We start from the raw sequence: 22,188 nt of genomic DNA, 5'->3' as shown, positions 1-22,188 counted from the left end.
GGCAGTGGAAGCATCTCAGCCCTGGTGTGGGTCTCCACGTAGCTCCTCCAGCTCCAGGGCTCTGGCTGCCATCAGCATGGCTCCATGTGGCTTGCCAAGGGAAATGTGTCACGGAGAGAGTGTGCGTCCCACCTCCAGGGAGGAAGACAGGAGTTCCCAAAATCCCCAAGAGAAGGCCACGCCCACACAGGGGGCATCATTGGCTATAACCTGATTGACTGGCTAGACTCCACCTCTTCGCTCAAGTTGACAGGAGACTGCGTAACCACCACAGTAGTTTTGGCAGTCCGTGGTGCTGCCAAGATTCTTCACCATCACCATTATGCAAATGCATCTATTATATGGTCTCCCTTATTTAACATCCAGCGTTCACATGCATATGAGGCCACTGGAAATGTCAGGTCTTGGGGAAGTGCGCCTTAGTTCTCCCAGTGACCCCCTTGCCTTTCAGTACTTTAAAGAGGTCTTGTGCAGCAGGTTTGCCCAGCACAATGCGCCGTTCGATCTACTGACTGTTGCTGTCATGAGCATTGACTGTGGATCTGAGCAAGATGAACTTCTTGGAAACCTCCACCTTTGCTCCATGTATCATGATGTTGGCCCAGTTATGAGGATTTTATTCTTCTTTATATTGATTTATAATCCACACTGAAGGCTGCAGGTCTTGATCTTCATCAGCAAGTGCTTCCCGGCCTCCTCACAGTCAGTCAAGCAAGGTTGTCTCAGCTGCATACTGCAGATTGCTAATAAGTCTTCCTCCAATCCTGATGCTGTATTCATTTGCATATAATTATTCTCTGGCTATTGCTCAGCATACAGAGAATAAGCACGGCGAGAGATACCGCCCCGATGTACACCTCTCCTTACTTTAGGCCATGTGGTACGCCCTAGTTCTGTTCACATACCTGCCTCTTGATCCAGCTACAAGTTTTACTTCAGTCCATAGTGTTTATGCACCACACGGTCAATGCCTTGGCACAGTCAAGAAAACACAAATATTTTTCTCTGCTTTGAATCAAGAGCCGTCTGACAAGACATCGGCAATGATACTCCTTGTTCTACCCCCTCATCTGGTCTGGCCTGGACGCTGACAGCTTCCTATCAAAGTACTGCTATTTCTATTGTGGATGGTACCAAGAACATCACACATGAAGAAAGCAAAAGTTCATTCAAAAGAAAAGATCAAAGTGGAGGTCAGAAGGGACTCTGAAATGTGCTCTGCACTATAGACTAGCTAAAGCAAATGGAAGAAAGGATGAAGTCAAAGAACTGCACCAAAAACCTCACAGGACGGCTCAAGAAGACAAGGTAAATTATTATGATGACATGTGCAAAGCCCTAGAATTCGAAAACCAAAGAGACGGAGCATGTATGTCTTAAAAAAAAATCAAGCTTCAAGTTGCAATATTGAAAGATTAAGTGGTGCAGCAGAAAACACCAAAAGAAGATGGGGGAAAATGCAGAGTCACTCTAACTAAAAGAACTAATCTACATGCAACCACTTGAAGAGATAGCACACGAGCAAGAGCCAACAGCACTGCAGGGGGAAAATCAAGCTGCGATGAACGAGTATAAGCCCAAATCAAGGGTCTGGGAATTGATGGAATGTCCTTGGAATGTTTGCCCGAGCTCATGAAGCGCTGGAAGTGCTCACTCACCCATGCCAGGGCACTTGGAGACAGCTGCTTGGCTGACTAACTGGACGAGATTCATACTGGTACCCATTCAAGAAAGGTGACCCCACAGGAGACTTCTTGTTCGTTGGTGTCCCATGGGCTCTGCTGTCTGGCGATCGCACATGTGCAGAGCAGAGCTGCCCCAGAGGCTCTGCAAGGCTGTGTGGCTTTTCAGAATCAGGTCACCAGATCTGGCTTGCAAAGCACTTCTGGGTGGATAAAAACCACCAGCCTTTCAGCTGGTAGCGCAGTGCTTCCCCCTTTGCTTTGCCCAGGACCTCAGCTCACCTTCCTGTTTATTTTCTTACGAAGATATTACTCAAGCTCAAGAAGGGAATTAAACAGAAGACCAGGGGCAGATGATGGATCTATCTCAAGACATGGCTGTCCTCCAGGTCCCACCAAGCCTTGCCCACTCTTAAGCAGTCCCTCCAAGGCACCCCCTGCTTGGTTTGTAAGGGCTCCGCCCTCCCTGTCCCCCCCCTCCCACCCCCCAGGAGTGCTGCTGACCAGACAAGACTGGGAATTCCCAGAGCCTGCCACAGCTTATTCCTTTCTCGGATCCAGGTCAGCGTGAAGGTTGTTCCCTGGTGGGACTTGAATGACAAATGACAGCTGAGCCTCGACCTTCATCTGGCATCCATTACATGTCTATTTTGATGGGCATTCATCTAGTTGAAAGTAATCAATCCTTATTTAACTGCCATCTGTTTATTTAGCTTTATGGAAATTCCTAAGAGGGAACAGTCAACCCACCCGGGAAGAAGAGGGCTGGAATTTTGAACCAAAAAACCAAAGCCAAACTCCCAGCCATCGAGTGGACACTGACTCATACCGACCATATAGGACAGGGTAGAACTGCTCCTGTGAGTTTCCAAGACTGTAAGTCTTTATGGGGCTAGAAAGCCCTGTCTGTCTCCTGAGAAGAGGCAGGTGGTTTCGAACTGCTGACCCGAGCACTTAGCAGCCCAACGTGCAACCAGGACATCACCGGGGCTCCTTGTGATTTCGAACAGATCTCTTTATCATCTTCAAGGCGGCCACTGGCAAATAATGAGCTTGCCTGTCCCACTGAGAGCTTCTCAGCCGGGACCAGCACAGGTATCTTTGAATCAAGTGGAACCAAACACCTTTGCAAGACACCAGGCATTTTATTTTTTTATCTCGTTTCCATCCTCAACAACTTGGAGAATAGGGAAAAGAAGCTCAATGAGGAACCAAGGCCGAAAGGGCCCTTGTCCGTGTGAGATCTCGGGAACCTCTCCTGGCTTTAGAGAAGAAATACTAGGAGCATTTCAGATGTGGACCATGCACTATGTTAAACGGCGAATCATCTTCAAGTAATTTAGCCATCATGACGGTAGCCGGCCTCAGGCCTGCTCATGTGGGTCCGTACCTTCCGGCTGGACCGCCACAGCACCTTTGCAGTCCCCTCCCTGTAACGTGGGGATGATCATCGCACTTGTCCCATAAGATGTTTAAAGCATTCTGCACAGCATGTGGCTCCCGGTACATGTCCAATAAACGGCCGCTATTTTTATATTCGGAATTCTCGCCTGCTATGACGAGCGAGAAGATGGGGAGCCTGGAGTGGTTCTGCCAGCAGAGAAGCCATGGCCCCCAGCAATAGTGCTTTTGTAAAACGACCTAACATCATCCCTTCACTAGCTTATGACCTTGGAAAAATGAGACAAGGGCACGTCAAAAAGTATTGCTAGCAAGGTTCCTGTTCCCACATACATGGGCTGATTCCCAAGGAAGCATGTTTGAACATTTCTCGGTGGCCCGTAGATGGCTAGAGACAAGCTCTCTAGGTGATACCATTGTCTCGGCCTCCTTCCCCTGAACAAACTCGCTGCTATTAAAGATTCCTTACAGGACCTCGTAGAACTGCCCCTTTGGGTTTCTGAGACTTGAAATCTTTATGGAGTGCATAGCCTTCTCTGTCTCCTGCGGGGTAGCCGGTGGGTTTGAACCTGGGACCTTGTGGTTAGAAACTCAGTGCATAGCCCACTACATCACCAGGACCCTTTGTCTTCACCCTCTTCCAAAAGACTCACTGCCATTGAGTCCGCTCGGACCCACAGCGACCCTATCAGACAGGATAGAACTAACTTCCTCTGTGGGTTTCAGAGACTGCAGGAGTAGAAAGCCCCCATCTTTCTTGCAAGGAGTAGCCGGTGGTTTCAAACTACTGACCTTGCAGTTAGCAGCCAAACACATAACCACTGCACGACTAGCCTCCTTGGGGTGCTTAAAAAAAAGGATTCACATGAACCAGTTAAATTGGGCCACTTAGAGGTCATGGCCACTATTGTTTTATTCCAAAAAGGTCATCTTGGTTTACTCACAGGACGCGGGATGACATGAAGACTTATTAGAAAGTTTTTGGAAGCGTTAAGACTGCAATGGTAAGAACAAACCCAGGAGAGGTGCCCTGAGGATTATTTTTCTCTGTAACAACACTGCACCTGGTCCTACAACAATGTCCTTGGGAAGCCTTCCTCCATCTGCCCTGCAGCCCTGATCCCACCCACTTCAGATTTCTCTTTGGCCCCCAAATGCAAGGAAAATTGAAAAAGGACCACAATTGCAGTCCCCAAAGTGCCAATTTTGATGTGGTGCAAATTGAAGAGTGTAGGGTTGTTGTTTTTTTTTTGGGGGGGGGGGGGAGCACCACTCTCAGAATGTACAGGCTTGGGTGAAGGAGCTACTGACAAGCTATAGCCACATATTTCCATATTCTTATTCAATAAAGGTTTCTATGATTTTATAGCAACACCTTCTGACTTACACTGGTGTAATCTCACCAATTTTTCCTCCTTAAAAAACTCCAGATAACAAACACCCTATAACATTGGGTATATTGTAAGAACTGAGTTATATAAAAAATACTGCGTTAAAAGCTTTCGCTATATGAATAATTGGTATTATGGATGTGTTATCTCTCTCAATAGGTGACACACTTCTTCAGGAAAGGGGCAAAGCCTAATTCGTTTTTCTATTCCTTCAGCAGCACACAGAATAGTGTCTGGCATGTAACAGGCGCATCGTACCTTTCGGTCCGTGTCATGGATGCTTATACACAAATTCAAAACACAAGTCTATTGCCTCTTTCAATATTGCCTCTGCCCGTGTTGCTTTTGTGGGCACGTTCCATATGTTAAACCTTCTCACTATGTTTTTCAAACTGTTGATTTTTGTTTCTCTGTCAGGTCACTGGCTACGAGTCGACATGGGCTCTAGGGCAGGGGGGTTTGGTTTGGGATTTCCATCTGGTCACTGACTCCGAACGTACTTTACACCTTTCCGGTGTTCTCTTCAGCTAGGTCTAATTTGATGTCAAGCCATTTATAAAGTCAAGCATTTCATTGATTTTCTTTGTCATGTCTAGAATTGTTTACTTGGTCCCTTCTCAAGAATGTTATGTCCCCTTATAGTTTCTGGTTTCTTACGAGATGTTTTCAAGCTTGGGCTTTGTCTCCTAAAACAGTAAACATCAACCTTTGGAGCAAACATGACCGGTGCCTGACCAAGCCCTCTGGTCTTTCAACAGGACCTAGCGGACTACAGACTGCCAGTACCGGCATCTCTGTGGGTACAGATTCTGTTTGTCCATCAAGTGAAAACAGGCTGCAAGGCTTGCTGAAGATTCATTTAACCCTGGTTCACACGAGTCCTACGGGACACCCTTTGGAGTCACATGCAAAGGCCGGGTGGTTTACAAGAGCCGTCATATTTGGAAGGCCCCGGACTTCATTTTGCCCCCTCCCATTCTGCGTGGCCACTGAACACAGGATTCACGTGCTCACTCAGTCCTTCTGGGTCGGGGGGTGGGTGGGTGGGAAGGTCTGGGAGCATGAAAGGGACTCTACCTACGGATTCACTAATCTAGCTGGACCTTTGTCCTCTCTTAGATATCGGGGCAGACATTTCTCACTCTCTATGAGGTATTGATGTGATTAAGATGTTTATTCAGTTGCAGTTTGGCTCTCTCCGGTTATACTGGGTGTCACCGTTGTCCCTAGACACTCAGTTGACAATGAGCAGAAGATGGAGCTCTAGTACTGGTATCAAAGTTGCGAGCTAAGATGAGACTATCTAGGGATCCAATATAAATAGGGAAGACAAAAGGCATTCCAGAATGGCATGATCAGACACGCCGATGTTCGAAGGCATAGAAATAAGCAGCAAAGAAGTGTCCTGTGACACTGGAAGAGAACCAAGCCGTGTCCTACAGCCAAGCAACAAGTGTGAACTGGCAGGAGTGAGTCCCGGGGTGAAGAAATACTGAAAGGTCACATCAGAAGACGATGAAAGCTGATCGATAGATTCCATGGACTGGAGATCGCGGGACCCTCACAAGAGATATTTTAGCAGGGTGGACCTGGGAGGAGACGAGTGCTCGGCTGAGTTCCAGCCTAGCAGTTAGGAGGGACATGGAGGGGGCTTTGCTATAAAAGGGACCACGGCAATAAATGAAAGGAGATGGTTCTGTTCTGTGTTTTAAGAGGGGAAATGTTTCAGCATGTTTTCTAGTATCAGATCCAGGAAAGGGAAATTCAACAAAGGAGTAAAGGGCGGGGGGGCGGGGGGGGCGGAAATGGTGCGGGGAATGGTTTTGCAAAGGCCAGTTAAATAGGGCCCAGTGCATGATGGGAGAGTTTGGCCCCATCACTGGATCCCGTCAAGGAGTCCGGAGGGAAGGGTAGGTAAGTGAATAGAAATGCAGTGGGGGGTGAGGAGTGGAAGGGGGGTAGATATGGTGGCTGGAGTGTGGGGAAGTTACTCTCCGATGTGTCCACATTTCCAGTGTTGGAAGTTTTTAGGAAAGACCCCAGGCTGTGAAATAATGTTCCTAAAGACTGGACTGGACGAATGCATAAGAGAAACCTAGCAATCTGACCTGTAAACCGACTTAACATTACTCCGGGACAGGTGAGCTGACACTGGGACTCTCACAGGTAGAGGTGAGCAGAGTGAGAGTACACGGAAACATACACGCCGACCGCCACGGAGATGAGAAGACGCCGAGACTGATTCTCAGAACCATGGTCTGCTTCAGTGACCTTCATAGATGCCCTTCGCCTCGTGCCATCCTTCTGCCTGGGCTCAGAAGTAGCAGAATTAAATAAGATGTTCACCAACTCAAGTTGTAACTGGATTTTGCCATTCAGTTCAGATGGCAACTTCCTTAATCTCGGTTAATTATTCTGCAAGAACACCCAGAGGAAATGAGGAGGCACATTCTTGGAGTGCTCCTGTAACTTGTCAATGGAGACTCGAGATGAGAGTTTAATTTAATGACTCGATGCAAACGAGCAAGCCTCGCAGCTGGTGAATGCAAATTCTCAGTGAAATCTTATTAGTTTGGACTGTGGTGAGCTCATAGGCCAAAGTCCCAGGCTACACTGATAAGATTGCCTACGTTCAAATGGACCGGCTCCAAAAGCCCTGGGAGAAATGGAACAAAGCGATCATGGAATTTTCCATACACTTTTTGAAACCCTCCCCGGAGCCCCGTCTGCAGGCCAAGCTTAACGCCATAGTGAAGGTGGTGTGAAATAATCCCGTTCCACAGAAGACCTAGATTCACACCTGAGACCTGTCACAAGCCTTGCCAGAACTCTGGGGAGAAAATGACCAAATCACTGGGGAGGGACAGGGAACCAGGGTGGGAGGAGGAGAGACAGACATGACTGGCCAGCGCTCTGATAAAGCACAGGTATCACCGCGTCCCCACAGCAATCTGTAGATCGATGCACTAGCAATAGGACAGCCACCCACTTGACATGAACTAGCTGTGACATAAGGACCCAGTGAGGTCAAACTGCTCCGAGGTCAGCAGTGAGAGAGAGCTACTCTGAGAGAGAAGGACCAGGCTTTCTACTCCTGTCAGCAGCTACAGTCTTGGAAACCCACAGCCACAGTTCTGCCCTGGCCTACAGGGTCGCAATGAGTCGGCAGTGACTCAGTGGCATTGAGTTTGCTTTTTTGATTAATAATAACATTGTCAAATGTTTACACAAATAACACATCTGTTATGTTTATTTGCCAACTGTGTAGCAGTCACCCATCCCCACTCCCCACACGTTTTCTAAAGTCTCGGTGCCTTGTTATATGTGCAGGCACTTTATTTGGGGGTGCATTATTTTCCGAAAAATAGGGTACTTGAACATGGACATGCATGCAATGTGGTGCACAGCCTGCCCCGAGTGCAGTGCTAGGTGTGTGAGTCGCATAATCCTCAAACAATCTTCGAGGGCTGGGCTGTTTACTAATGACAGTTTCTAAGCCAGGAGTCAGTGATGCACTCTTACCTGAGAGGACAGGATGCTCCATGGAAAGACTGGAGCCCTTTCTTGGTGATCCCCCCACCACAGCCTCAGGATCAATGTTAGGGGCTTCGTCCCAGTTGGGGTGGGGGGGCAGTGTGCTGGAATGCATGAGGGCTGTAGGAGTCCACAATGAGGCTGGAGAGGTCAAGGGGGGTTGGGGGGGGCAGGTTATCAGTGAACATTTGCCTTACTTCTGAATGCAACAGGGAGGTAGCTGGGTCTGGTTCACTGACAGTCTTAAATGCTCCTATGTTCATTCCGGCTGCTGCATGGAAATCAGGAGCGGGAGATGGCCCCCAGGGAGGAGGAAAGCACTTGCGGACTGATGGATGACACCCATTGGTCCACGCTTCCGTGGGGGGGGGGATGCTTGTCAGGCAGGAAAAGGCCACAGGTACCAGAGACTGAGGCTCTTCACACCCACGCCCCAAAGCAGGGGTTAAAGAGGGATGGAGGAAGGAACAGCACTACGGATGGAGACGGCCCTCTTGAAACGCTTCCCTACTCTGTTGCTGGGACAGTTGGGCCTCAGCTGGCTGAGGTCGTCTTTGTGAAACAAGGAAAATCCTAGGGATCTAGTCCAATTACAGAAATGAGCAGAGGACGTGAACAGAGAATTCACCAAAGGAGACATCCAGGAGGCCACCCTCCAGGCTTGAGATCTTAGCCTTCCGAGAGATGCCAATCTAAACAACAGTGAGCTCTCCCCTTCCACAGACAATGACTGCCAAGTCCAAGTGTGCTGGAGAGGGCGTGGAGAGCTGGGACCTCGCGTGCTGGTGGTGCCGCAGTAAACGGCACAGCCACCACCGTGGACAGCGGGTCGGCACTTCCTCAGTTGGGATTTGGAGAAAAACGCAGTCCAGCCAGCCCTCTCCTCCATCTCTGCTCTCAAGAGTCAGAGCCCGAGCAGAGGCAGACATATGCACGCCCATGCGCACACCGCAAGAAGAAAGAGCTGACCTAAATACCTGCGGGGGAAGAATGGACCGAGAGAACTGGGTACCTGCACACAATGGAATACTGGGCAGCACCACCAGGCGGTGATGTGAAGCCCTTCCTGGCATGGATGGGCTTGGAGGGCCTTGTGCTGAGTGACATGTCCGTCACAAAAGGACAGAGGCTGTATGAGGCCACTGTTCAGAAGGAAAACTGAGGCAGAGGCTTCAAAACAAAAGAAACACGCTTTGATGGGTTCGGGGCTGGGGAAGGGAGGCCATTGAAGCAACAGCCTAGAGAGCAGACAGGTGTGAACTTGGCGGCAGGGGGGCAGGGCCAGCCCTGGGGAGGTTTGATAATCAGCTCCAGTTGTAGAATACAAAGTTGATGATCTGAAATGTAACTCCCACCGAAGTCACAATTGAAAGTTAAAAAGTAATCACAACAGAATATAGTGTCCAGTAATGAATGAACGGTTGAATGGAAAATCAATTTGCTCTGTAAACTTTCGCCTAAATCACAATAAAAAGTCGTTTTTTAAAAAGCATCTCCAGGAAAGGTCAATCTATAGAGGCAGCCACTGGATTAATGGTTTCATGGGAGGTGGGGGGACAGGGGGAGCTAATAACAATGGGTACAAGAAAGAAGAGAATGTTCGAACACTGATTGGAGTAATAGTAGTACAACTTTTCTTGATATGATTGAACTATTGAATTTTACGATATGCAAATTATATGTCAGTTCAGCATGTTGAAGCTCTGGTTAAAAGGCAGCATGGCCTCCTGCTGTGCACGGGTCTCCCTGAGTCCAGTGGGCTGAAAGAAAAATACAGGCTGCCACCCCCGCCCCCCAAACTCACCGCCAGTCAACTGACTCCTCCTGACACGACAGGAGCGGGGTACGGCCCTGTGGGGCTGAGACTGCAGCTCTCCAGGGGAGTAGAAAGCCTCACCTTTCCCCTGCATAGCAGCTGGTGGTTTCACACTGCTGACCTTGCGGTTAGCAGCCCTGTGAGTAACCGGCGATGCCACCAGGGCTCCTCCTTATGCAGCTAGACTCCCACAGTTCCACAGTAAGGCAAGCGGTTTAGACCCAGAGAGGAGCTCCGGGATGAAGCTTCGGCCCTTCAGATATTTCAACAGATAGGAATGATGAGGATGTTAATTTTCTCACACGCCTTTTTGAACGAGAGAAGTTGCCTTCATGGTTTCAAGGCCACATTTTAAAACGTGGACATTGAGACCTGCTTATAAATAATCACTCATGGATGACAATAACTGATTTCGGGGAGCAAACTATGTTCCCGAAGGTCAGGCTCGCTTACTTCTGACAAAGGCCCGCCCTGAGGGTCTACCGTCTGCGGTGCTGTGGCTGCCAGAGCGCTCCGAGCCCTGAAAGCACGTAGCACATGCCAGGGAGCCGGGCTCCTCACAGGCTGTCACACATTCCTCTACGGAAACGAACTCCTCTTCAACCAGTCTTCACCCATGCTTTTTTTCTCCAGCATGACATCACACACACACACACACACTCTCTCTCTCTCTCTCTCTCTCTCTCTCTCTCTCTCTCTCTCTCTCATGTGTTTTATAGCATGAAAGATTTCTACTTCCTTCAGGAAGCGCCTGGCTGGCCCTTAGATCCCTGGCTTGTCAGTGGTGGTGGAAGTTTCCAGAGCCGTGGGCTGATCTGAGTGTCACACCCGACATCTGGATCACAGTGTAGAGCTAATTAAGTCATCTCTGCCATTCCCCTGGAAGATATGCGAATGAGCCCGGACGAGCTCCTTCATCTGTTGCATTGGCCAAGGGCAGGGCAGTCCTGGGGGCTGTGTGTGCCATGTTCCTGCCTGTCGACAAACGCGACTTGCTGCTGAATTGCCTCGGAGTAGCTACACGTGGGTGCGCCTTGCAAGAAAGAATTGCTGGTGTGAAACTGACTGTGGGCAAATGGAGCGGGATGAAATCATTAGGAACCAGGCCTGGTTATCAAGTCCCCACCCTCTGCGGCAGACATGCCCGCCCTCACTCTTCTCCTCCCCGCCATCAGCACCTCCTTTCCGGACGGCTGGAACTCCTCTTCCCCTCGGGGGCCGGAGTGACTTGCTCCAGGCTTAAGGCCCCGTCCCCAGCTCAAGGAATGGGATCCGACCAATCAAACCAGCCAAAGTAACACCATCCCCACTGGCCAGCAATTGGTTTAGTCGCCAAGGTTCAGCTAATCTGGACACGATGTGCTCCTGAGTTAAACTCACTCTTGAGTTGGCTCTTGAGTTAAACAGTCCAATTGGCCTCATCAGTCCAAACAGGAGCCCTGGTGGGGTAGTGGTTACATGTTGGGCTGTTGCTTACAAGGTCAGCTGTTCAAAACCACCAGCCACCACTCAAAAAGATGATCCATTCTAGGCCCATCAAGAATTACAGTGGCCTGTCACTGATGAATCCACTTACTGCATATTGACAGGTTGGTTTTAAGTGTAATTTCCTTTAGGTTTGCAGAGTTGGCTTCGACCTGCGTGGGTCAGTCAACTAAGGCTTCTGTAAGTCTGGGTTGACTAGAGAAACAAATCCAGAGTCACTCATAGAGAGAACTTTATATCAAGTAATTATACATTAATAAAACATCCCAGGCCAGTCCAGATCAAGTCCCTAAGTTTGATATTAGCCCATAAATCCATTATCAGCCATGAATTCCTCATTAGACTCAGGCAGCACATGCAATGATGCAGAATGCAGGAAGATCATAGGCCAGTGGATGGGAAATCCTGTGGGTCCAATGGCAGTGGACATTTCTCCAAGGCTCTGGCTGCCATCAACGTGACTCCACGTGGCTTGTCAACAGGAAGATGAAGCAGAGAGAGAGTGTGTGTGTCCTACCTCCAGGGAGGAAGAGATGAAGTTTCCAGAATCCACATGAGAAGGTCACACCCACCAGGAGGTATAATCAGGCTGTGACCTGATGGACAGGCTAGACTCCACCCCTTCACTTTAGTTATCAAGTCGACATGAAATTGTGTAACTACCACCACGTCTTCAGCTCAGAGTGAAAATTCCAAGTTCAAAAAGCTGTCTGAGGCAGCGCTACCGGACTTCCTTTGGAAGTCATTCTGACTGCAGTCGGGCCGATTCCCACGCAGACTGACTCTACAGGGCGGCACAGAACTGGCTCCCCAAGGGTTTCAGTGGCTATTAATCTTTATGGATGCAGACTGCCACATCTTTGTGTGTGTGTGTGTGTGTGTGTGTGTGTGTGTGTGTTTGAACTGCCCACCTTTCAGGAAACAACCGCGTCCTTTGCCCACTGTGCCCCAGAGCTCCTTTATAAGTCAAACCAATTCAAATTTGCAGCCTGTACTTTCAGCTGCCTTCTCTCACTCAACCTCCACGGAGTCTCCCGTCTCCTTCCTTCATGCGGCTTTACGTTTGAGCATCACCTCCTTCTTCAAAAACCCTCCTCTGGCCCCTTGGCACCTCCACCTTCCAGTTCCTCGTCCCCATCCAAAGAACAGGTCCTCAAAGGAGGTATCTGAAATCCTGATCTCCCCTCCGTATCGCTGCTTCCTGCAGTCAATCTTTCCTTGAAGTGATCAGCAGCCTCCATTCCGCCAGCTCCCATGGACGAGTCTGTGCTCTCGGCACATCCTTCTCAAAGGTGTTTGTTCTCCGGGTTTCCCTGGTAACACACACCTACTTCTTCCCTCATCTGCTCCACGGACTCCTTCCGTTCTCGACCTAATGAGTGCACCTTAGAGCCCTGCCTCCCCTACAGAACGGAGAGCTTGTAGGAGATGGGAAGCTCCTTGCTCCTCTGTCTGTCTGTCAACTGGCACTTCGAGCTCAAAGCGAGTGCTTGATGAACTGAACTGGGTCTAATTGATCTCAAGCCCTTTCAAAGGCACACACACACACACACACACACACACACACACACACACACACACACACACCAGCCCCTCACTGTCAAGTCAACTCAGACTCCTAGTGACCCTATAGGACAGGGTGGAACCACCCCAAAGGGCTTCCAAGAATGCAAGTCTTGACGGAAGCAGACTGGTGAGTTTAAACGTACACTTAACCACTGCCTGTGTACCAGATTAAAAAAACAAGGAAGAAAGCAACAAGATAGGAACAAAGAAGATTTTGTTTTGTTTTGAGTAACTAATATCTAGTCTGCATAATGAAATTTGCATTAAACGGAATGCTAGCGGATACTCACTGAGTGCTTATGAGTCTATGACTTTCATGTGCTGTGTGTCTCTTAAGAGCGATATTAGGAAATAAAAGCTTAGCGAGGCTACCTAATCTCCAAAGTCACGAAACTAGTAAACTGAGCCCTTGTAATTCGGGTGCTGTTTCATCTTTATGGATCCTGAAACTCACAGGCGCCGAGTCCATTCTGGCTCACAGCGACCCTGTAGGCCAGGGGAGAACTGCCCCTGTGGTTCCCGAGACTTTGGGGATCCCAGGCCCGTGACAGCTCCTCACAAAGGTTTCAGGAATCAAAGTGCTGATCGCCACAAAACAGACACACTGGCAGTCCCCGGGTCACCAACAGGCTCCATTACGCTGAGTGGGTGTGTTCACAACAGCCAACGACCATCTGTGTGTGTCACAAGAAGAACACACAGGTATCAATGGCAACATCTGGGTCTCTGGGCTCTTTCTGGAGTCTCCCAAAATGTAGCCCCCTTGTAAGGCATGCCACGCCCTCGTGCAGCACACACAGGGTAAGTGGTAATGTTGCGGAGCCCTGGTGGCACGTGGTCAGAGTGCTGATGACTCGAGGCTGCTGCCCGGAAACTGAGGTCTGAACTCAGAGGCTAGCCGGTGTGTTGGAGAATGAGGGGCAGTTGGTTTCTGTAAAGAGGGGAGCCTTGGAGACCCTCGGGGGTCACGCTGCTCTGTCCCGTGGGGTCACTTGGAGGCAGAATCGACCGATGACCATGGGTTTGGTGGGGTCAGTGGAGCAGTGGGCTGCATTCTCACCGTCAGATTCCGCATATCTTGCTGCTTCTCACTCTGCTCTGTGTCCAGCGAGAGCTGTGAGGACCAGTCGTCCGAGGGGAGAGTCAGGCGCACGTGCGGCCCTGGGCTGGGGCGAGGGAAGGAGACCACCCTCCGGGGGGCAAGCCCGTGGCTTCCGACTGGCTGGAGATCCAATTAACTGGGAATAGTCCAGCTCCAGCCCCAGCGCTCATCAGCCAGTCCCCAATGCAGTTAAGGGCCTGCCTTTGGGCAGAAAGTTTTATTTTGCTCTGAAGCTGACATTTTAATACGGTGCTTTACTCTGTAACCAGGAGGTCCGCTGATCCGTCATCTTGATGCTCCCGTGGGTGGCAGCTGTAGAATGCCCCCTGCTTTCCCTGCTGAAGCTGTTTGTTGTAAAGATCCCGGGAGCCCTGGTGGTGTCGTGGTTACCGGTTGGGCTGTTAACTGCTAGGTCAGCAGTTCAAATCCCCAGCCACCCACGTGAGACAAACAAGATGCCCATAAAGAGTTGCAGTCTCGGAAACCTCCAGGGCAGCTCTGCCCTGTCCTACGGGGTCACCAGGAGTCAGCATGGACTCGAGGACAGTGAGTTGGTTTGGGGGTTGGTTACGAAGGCCCGGTAGGTGAGGTGTGACGATAGGTCTACACTGTAGGCCCTTTGCACGCATTGAGCGTCTACTCTGGACTGGAAGACCAGAGCAGCCTTGGCTGGCCGGCCTGTGTGCCAGCTCCTGCGGGCCCTGACCATCTGACTCGGCTGAGGGCTCCAGGGAGATGCTCACGTGACCTGCTGCAAAGACGTCCACGAAGGAGAGGTTTCTGCCACAGGTAAAGGGCAGGGAGGGAAACACGTGTTTATCAAGGTCCCCAGCGGCTGTCAACAACAAAAACAGACCTGCTTTCGGACCCATTGTTTGTAGAGAAAAATCCGAAGCGTTTAAGATTACGTAAAACAATCACCACCACCATTGGGAATTAGGCACATGCGTGTACACACACACACACGAATGCTTAAGTGGTGAGGCAAAAAGTAAATGATCTTACCTTCACATAATCAGGAAACAAATAATCCTGGCGTTTTGAGTTTTCTGGGTAGGCCCTGGATGTTGGTGGAGTTCCACCCTGAGTCTGTCTAAGTTGACTCAGCAGGTACATGGGAACAGTTAGGGACAGTTCAAATCTAACGACAGGCAGAGGTCTGTCTTAGAATACCGTGTGTAAAAACCAAGAAAGAAAGAGTTCCAGATATACTCCAACATCCGCATCATAAGAAGAAAGTAACCACAAAAGGGCAGCACCGCTTGCTATTTCAGAACCACTGTGTGGCTTGTTATCAGCTTATTATTAAATTGGCTTCCTGGGTGGTTGGTTTACAGCCTGGGCTGTGTGTCAGCTGGAGTCAGAGGCTTGTAACCCGGGAACCGTGTGTCCTTGAGGCCACCCGCCCTCCTAGGGAGAGACCCTGGGATTCACTTCTGGTCTGCAGAGACTCGGGAGGTCGGGTAGGGAAGGGGTTGGCAAAGAGCCAGACCCACTGGTGAGATGGACGGCGAAACCGACTGGCCCCCACCTGCTTCCCAGCCTTACGGCGGTGTCCTCCTGCCTGAATCACTATGAGCACAGTCCCTGGCTCTCCCAGCCAGAGTGGACATCAGCCCCAACTGCTCCAGTTCTCCCAGGAAGGGACCGAGCAGGCCCAGTGGCTGCAGGTGCCCTTGCCTACCTTGGGCATGCAGATGACCAGGTGGCCCGTGGTCTGAGATCTCCGTGCAGAACTGCTATCGGGCCTCACCTCGGCAGGAAGGACGAGTTGAAATGGCTGGAGAAAAAGGCGAAGAGGGATCTGGGGGGAGCCCATAGCCCTGGAGAGAGCTAGGTCTAGAGGGGCTTGCGTTAGAAGTTCCGGCTCTGCCATTCCGTGGGGGAAACGTGTTTGGGCGTCTTAGGGGAGATTCGGACGTGGCTCTGTTCTACACGCCTGAATGATTTCACTGAAGGGCCCAGGGAGAGCTTTCATTAACCACCAAGAGAGAGAAACGGCTGGGGCACAATTTACAGACGAAACTTCTAGTCAACATGTTTCCGTTTGAGAAGCCTTCAAACGAACTTGAATTTAAAGGCTCAGTGGCCCAACTCAACCAGGCTCACTGCCATCAAGCTGATTCCAATTCACAGCCACCGACAGAGGGCAGCGGAGGACTAGGGTTTGGGGTTTCTGAGACTGTAACCCTTCGAGGCAGTACAAAGTCTCATCTTCCTACTTGCGGAGCTGCTGGTGGGTTCAAACTGCTGACCTTGCTGTTACCGGCAATGCCCTGATTAACCCATTATGCCACTAGGGCTCCTGCAGCAGCAGCAACAACAACAACAAAATGTTTAAAGGCTATTTCAAAAAAGCTAGCTCTGAAATGAGAGTGGTGATCAATGAAATCATTGGTCATTGAGAAGGATACGCTAGCTTTGGGCAGAAGCTACGACCTACATAGTCATTTTTATCATCCTGGGCGGGCGGGAGTGGGGGGGATGTACTAACCAGAGGGACAGAAGCATTGAACAGATGGATTATATCAAGCTGAAAATGATCTGCAGCCAGCTGCAGGGTTTGGTAGACCTGAGGGTGAAAGTTAGAGCTAACAAGTAGCTCCTTGATTGGAGACTTTTTTTCTTTTTCTATTTCAATAATACTTAAAAAAAAAAAAAAAAGATGGAGACAGTCTAGTAGAGGCCCAGCCTGAGCTTCTGAGATTGCACGGGGCGCCAGAGGCGTACCTACCTTCCCTTTCACCGTCACGCGTACGTAGGTTGGTTGCACATCCACGTCGATTAAGGAGGTGTCCATGTACCTTCAGGAGAAAACACAGTGGAAGCTTGGCACGCTCACCAACAGCATTCACACGCCTGGGCCACTCACTCTAAGCCTCGCGGGGTTAAAATCGCTATGCTAGATGGCTCTTATGACACTTAGTCTTCCGTTAATCCCCAGCCCAAAGGCAAAGCCACAGATCAGCAATTTCCTCTCTAGACCCCAGAGCGCATTTGGCATTGACTGCCCCTCATCCAGAAATAGCTAGCACCCGAAACACCAGAGGTTTGCAGAAAACAGCTCTCTGTGAGCTCGCCTCTCGTGAATATTTATTTTAAACCCCAGGACTCGAGGGCCCTGGCAAGCTGAGTCTACTGTGTGTGCTTGGCCCGCCACCACCAGCCCTGCTTCCTGAGGGTCTCGGGCAAGGCAGCTAGTCTGCAGCTGGTCTGCACCTTCTCGCCTGGAGGCCGGCCCCTCCTGCGGACAAGCAGAGCCCAAGGTCACTTAGGGCAGAGTCTAGGCGTCGGGTCAGGGGGCAACAGCTCTCTGGGACTCGTGGGCCTACAGAAAGCCTGACGGCACCATTGTTGAGAGTGAGGCTGCTAGCCCCGGTGGGTGGTAGAACCCCCAGGGGTCTGCACAGAGAGAAGTGGGGACCTGTTCTCCTTAGGGGACCTCTTAGAGACCCGGTGGGAGGGGAGGGGGCAGCTTGACTCCGTGGCCCGGGGCCTCTGGGATCAGAATCACCTGGGCAGCATGGGTGCTTCTGCTCTTGTCTATGGGAGCCAGCTGCAACCCCTCGGGAAAGGAAATGCAGCCCCAGAGGTATCACACATGTTTCAATACCCATCGTCCCCGTGGGAAAAGGCAGGCGGGATTCCAGGGTCACCGAGAGCAACTTGTCCAGAGTGGAGGGACGACAGACCCAGGCTCGGTCCCCGTGGACCAGGTCCCTCTCTACGTATGCCACGGTAGTAATGCCCGTCCCCAATGGAGATGGTCCCTGCAGAGTTCAGGTGAGTCAAATGGTTAGTGCCCTCAGCGAAGGCACCCCAGAGGTGGCTTGAAAGAAGGGCCTGGTAGTCTCGGTCTACAACACCAGCTCTGGGAACCCTGTGGGGGGGAGGGGCACAGCTCTCCTCTGACACAGAGGGCCCACCAGGGATCCCAGTGGACTCAACTGCCTCTGGCCACTCTATTTCACTTCATGAAACGCGTTCCAGGGTTCCTGGCATTCCAGGTTTGAGACCTCCTCTTTCCGTGAGCTACGGATTCTCTCCCGCGGTTAACCAAACTCACTGCCATTGAGTCTAGTCTGACTCCCAGCGACCCGACAGCCCAGGGGGGCCTGGCCCCTGTGGGTTTCAGAGACGGTCGCTCTATGGGAGTGGAAAGCCCCATCCTCTCTCTCCCTGATCACAGCTGAGAGGTCCCAAACTGCTGACCTTGCAGATCACAGTGTGATGCACCATAACCATGAAGCCACCAGGGCTCCTCTTCCAGGTTGCCAGCCTCCAGCGGTGTCCACCCAGCCCTCTCCATGAGACCTTCATGGGTCCCGTTTGCCTGCTTGAAACCCTCTCCCACCAGGCCTTCAGGAGGCTTGCTGCTTCCCACCCCTCACATTTTCCTGTCCCCCTCCTCCACCCCAGGCCACATTCACCAAGCTCTCCCTCCTGTGCCCTGCCCACCAGCCCCAGCCCCCATCTGCAGCCTGCAGCACAGTTCTCACTGTGCCCACACGTGAGTGGGCACTGGCTGCCTGGCTGTTCCCTGCCCGGCTCCCCACTGGGTCCCAGCTCTGTGAGGGTAGAGGCAGGATGCAGAGCCAGCCAGTCAGGGGCGTCAGCAAGTCAAGGCGGTAGGGACGCAGAGTCAATGAATCCTTGTGTGAATATAGACAGCCAGGGGCGTTAGCATGGAGGTTTAGGATCAGGCACTGGGAGCACCTTACTACACCAACAGCAAGGGTGTGGCAGTCCTTAAGACTCTGGCAGAAGGTGGCCAGCAGACTGGAAGGGAAAGGGGCTCTGCCTCCCTTCAGTGAGACCTCGGGTGGGAGGTATGAATGCAGAGGAGGACTTGGAGAGTGCTTACGTGGACCCAACAGCAAGGTCAGCCCGGGGGCCCGAGAGACCCGGGGTCTGCACAGGCGGGTGAAATTACAGGAGTCCGAGAGGAAGGGACAAGACATGGAATGAGGGCTCAGGGTTCAGCCCTGGCTGCTCCGCTTTCTACATTCACCCTCTGAAAAGGCACCTGCTCTTGGGTCATTCTGAGACAACATGGCCCCAGCTCCCCACCCTCCCAGGGATGCTGAGACCTCCAGAGAAGAAGCTGCGGACAGGTGGCCCTGCCTCCTGGTGATCTGCACAGGGGAACATGCAAAACGCTTCCAGGCCCTGAACGACTGGTCACACAAGGGACCATGGTAATCCACAGGGTGCTCACCGGCTGATTTGGGGATTGAAGCTGCCAGGCCTTTCTTGCTAGTCTACATCTGGAAGCTCTGCTGAAACCTGCTTGGCATGGTAGCAAGACACAGACTTCTACTGACCGGGCTGTGCTTGGGTGCGTTGACTGGAAATTGAACTTGGGTGCCCCACTTGGTAGGATCCCTGGGGGCTTGGTGAGTTATGAATTGGGCTTCCAACAGCAACGTCCGCAGTTCAAACCCACCATCCACTTCCCAGGACAAAGATGAGGCTTTCTGCTTCCAAAAAGGGTTACAGTCTTGGAAAACCACGGACAGTCCTACTCTGCGATGAAGCAACTTCATGGCAGTGAGTTTGGGTTTTGTGCCCCCACCCCCAAGAATGTGAGCATTCTCCCAGTGAACCACCATGCTCCCTGGCCCTCACCGAGGGGAGACCTCAAAAAACTCACTGCCATAGAGCTGGTCCTGACTCCTAGTAACCCTACAGGACAGGGTAGAACTGCCCCTGTGAGTTTCTGAGACTGCCACCCTTTACAGGAGGAATAAAAGGCTTCATCTTTCTTCCAGAGAGCCACCGGCGGTTTCGAACTGCTGGCCTTGCGATCAACTGCCCAGTGTAAAACCTGCTATGCCACCAGGGCTTCAGGGAATGCCAAACTCCATTTCAAAACGTCTCTGACTCAAGAGCTTGCTACTGCGACAACAACAGGCCGTGGCAGGGAACCCAGCACAGGAAGCAGCTTTACCTGTAGACGGCCAGGTCCAAGGTGATCTGGTTACGCTTCTCGTCGTCTTTCAAAGAGAAGTCAAGTCTAGGACACAACACATTGGGGGTCGGGGTGATAGAATTAAGTCCCTTAGCAATACTGTAGCGATAACCCCCACACATCACAGCGCCAGGGGGAGAGCTGATGGTAATTCTGTGATGACCCCAGCAGCGGTGTGTTTGGGCCAATGGGGGCTAAGATGCCCGAGCCGTCCATCCTGTAATCCCAGTGGAAGCCTTCCACATAGGGATGCACACGTTGCAGCCACAGCCCCCTTGAAATGGGCCGATTGAGGGCACGTTGCACAGCCAGCTGTGAGCATGGGAGCCATCTCAACGGAGCTGGAGCCATCTGCTGGCAGAAGTTTTCCTTTCTGAGTGTGCAACCCGACACCCTGAAATGCCTCAGGGAAACTGCTAGAAGGCGCCTGCTCCTGCTTGCCCAGCTTTCTCTTCCTGAGTGTGAGGGGCCCACATCCGTCCCCCTCCTCTCTCCCTGCCAGAGTCGGTGACTCATAGGGCCCCTCCTAGACAGGGAAGGTAGAATTGCCCCTCCCCTCCATGAGTTTCCAAGACTGTCACACTTTATAGGAACAAAGCCTCGTCTTTCTCCCCAGGAGCCATTGGTGGTTTCGAACTGTGACCTTTCAGTTCGCAGCCCAACATGTAACCTGCTCCGCCACCAGCCCCCACCCCTTCATCTTCCGCGACCTGGAAAAGCCTGAAACTCGGCCTGTTACCTGTGACCTCTGGCTTCCATATGTAGACCCCCAGGCTCAGAGGGGCTGGCGAGGCTGGCAAGGCTGCCATCTGAGCTCCAGCAAGATGCCAAAGGCCTAAGGCTTCTGCTAGCCGGGAGACCGAGCCTGAGCCCAGCTCCCACACTGGGCACTCAGGAGGACTGACTTGGTCTCTTTGTAAGCATAGTCGGGGACTGGGCTGTCTTGTAGCCAGAGAACCTGAGAGCATTAACAAGTGCCACTAACATCTGGGGACTTGGGAAGCCCGCTCTTCCCTCCCTGCATCTCTGGAGGCTACCTACCAACCTAGGGGTAGTCTGTGCAGGTGACGATGGAATCCATCCCAAGTGCTTGGACCCCGGTGATACTGAAGGAAGAGCTGACTGGATGAATCCAGGAGTTTGGATCTTACCAACTAGGTGGGTGCTCATGGCTGAGATGGGAATTCCAAGGGGATACACAAGGAATGGTGCAGACTGGCCTTGGGGGTGACAAGGGGAGTAGGGGCTCAGGCGTGGGCAGTTTCAGAGAGCCATCTGCTCCCCACATCTTGATGCCGGACTGCTGGCTCTCAGGGAAGAGGCTGGGTCTTTAGCAATGAAAGCAGTGGAAAGAGAGGGCTCAGAGGTGCAGGGTCGGTCCAGCTCCACAGAGGAAGCTGCAGGAAGATGAGAGCGCAGGGGCGTGTTCCCACTGCATGGTGGGAGACGATGGCAACAACAAGCAGACAAGGACCCTGTGCTGCAGCAGCCAGGCCAGCTCGTGAGGCCAGGACATGGTCAGAACCGAAGGCACCAAGAAGCAGAGGGATGCTTTGTTCCATCCACACCTGCTAAGAGGGTGCCTGGAACAGGGACGGGGATTGGAACATGGAACGCAGAAACGCTAGGATGAGAGAAGTGCCAGGATGATGGGGTCCACGGTAGTGGGGAGGCAGAGAATGAGCAGAGCAAACGGTTAAAGACACTGAGTATTAGCGGGCAGGGAGGTGGGCCCGGATGTAGCAATGCATGAAGGAGGCCCCCTGGTGGCTGGGTGGGTCACATGTTGGGTTCCTCAACACAAAAGCCGGCAAATGAAACCCAGCAGCTCATCCTCGGGAGGAAGAGGAGGCTTCCTACTTCCATAAAAAGCCCTGGTGGGGTAGTGGGTTGTGCTGCTAAACTCCAGGTCCGCTGTTCGAAACCACCAGCGGGTTCAATGGAGGAAGATGAGACTTTCTAGACCCAGAAGGATGTTCAGCCTCAGAAACTCGCGGGGCGGGTCTGGCCTGTGCTCTAGGGCTGCAAGCAGATACGATGGCGTGAGATGGCATGAGATGGCATGAGCGTGAGGGAGTAAGAAAGACGACCATTAAGCTGCGTTTGCGTGCTGATGGAAGGATGCAGAAGGGAGAAGGGGTCTTATAGAAGTCAAGTCCTTGCACAGACGCCATGAGGGGTCAGCCGCAGGGCACGTGGGTAGCCTGGCATGAGAGAAGGAGCCCTCTTCTGAGGCTGCT

General features: G+C 51.7%; 1 protein-coding gene across 2 annotated transcripts in view; it reads right to left on the bottom strand.

Annotated features, from left to right (window-relative positions):
- Window positions 1-22,188, bottom strand: part of DNAAF11 (dynein axonemal assembly factor 11) — a 45,287-nt gene that overhangs the window by 9,853 nt on the left and 13,246 nt on the right. Inside the window, exons 5-7 of one of the 2 annotated variants that reach the window (XM_075550573.1) lie at window positions 19,928-19,993; window positions 16,712-16,781; window positions 15,662-15,757 (exon numbers count right to left, since the gene is read on the bottom strand). In XM_075550573.1, coding sequence (XP_075406688.1) covers window positions 15,662-15,757; window positions 16,712-16,781; window positions 19,928-19,993 — 232 coding nt within the window. The remainder of the gene's footprint in view (window positions 1-15,661; window positions 15,758-16,711; window positions 16,782-19,927; window positions 19,994-22,188) is intronic. The other variant, XM_075550574.1, reaches the window with a different exon arrangement.

Source organism: Tenrec ecaudatus, chromosome 5, assembly GCF_050624435.1.
Source record: "Tenrec ecaudatus isolate mTenEca1 chromosome 5, mTenEca1.hap1, whole genome shotgun sequence".
NCBI classification, from domain to species: Eukaryota; Metazoa; Chordata; class Mammalia; order Afrosoricida; family Tenrecidae; genus Tenrec; species Tenrec ecaudatus.
The sequence above is the reverse complement of the archived record's forward strand: the minus strand, read 5'-3'. Positions and strand labels throughout refer to the sequence as shown.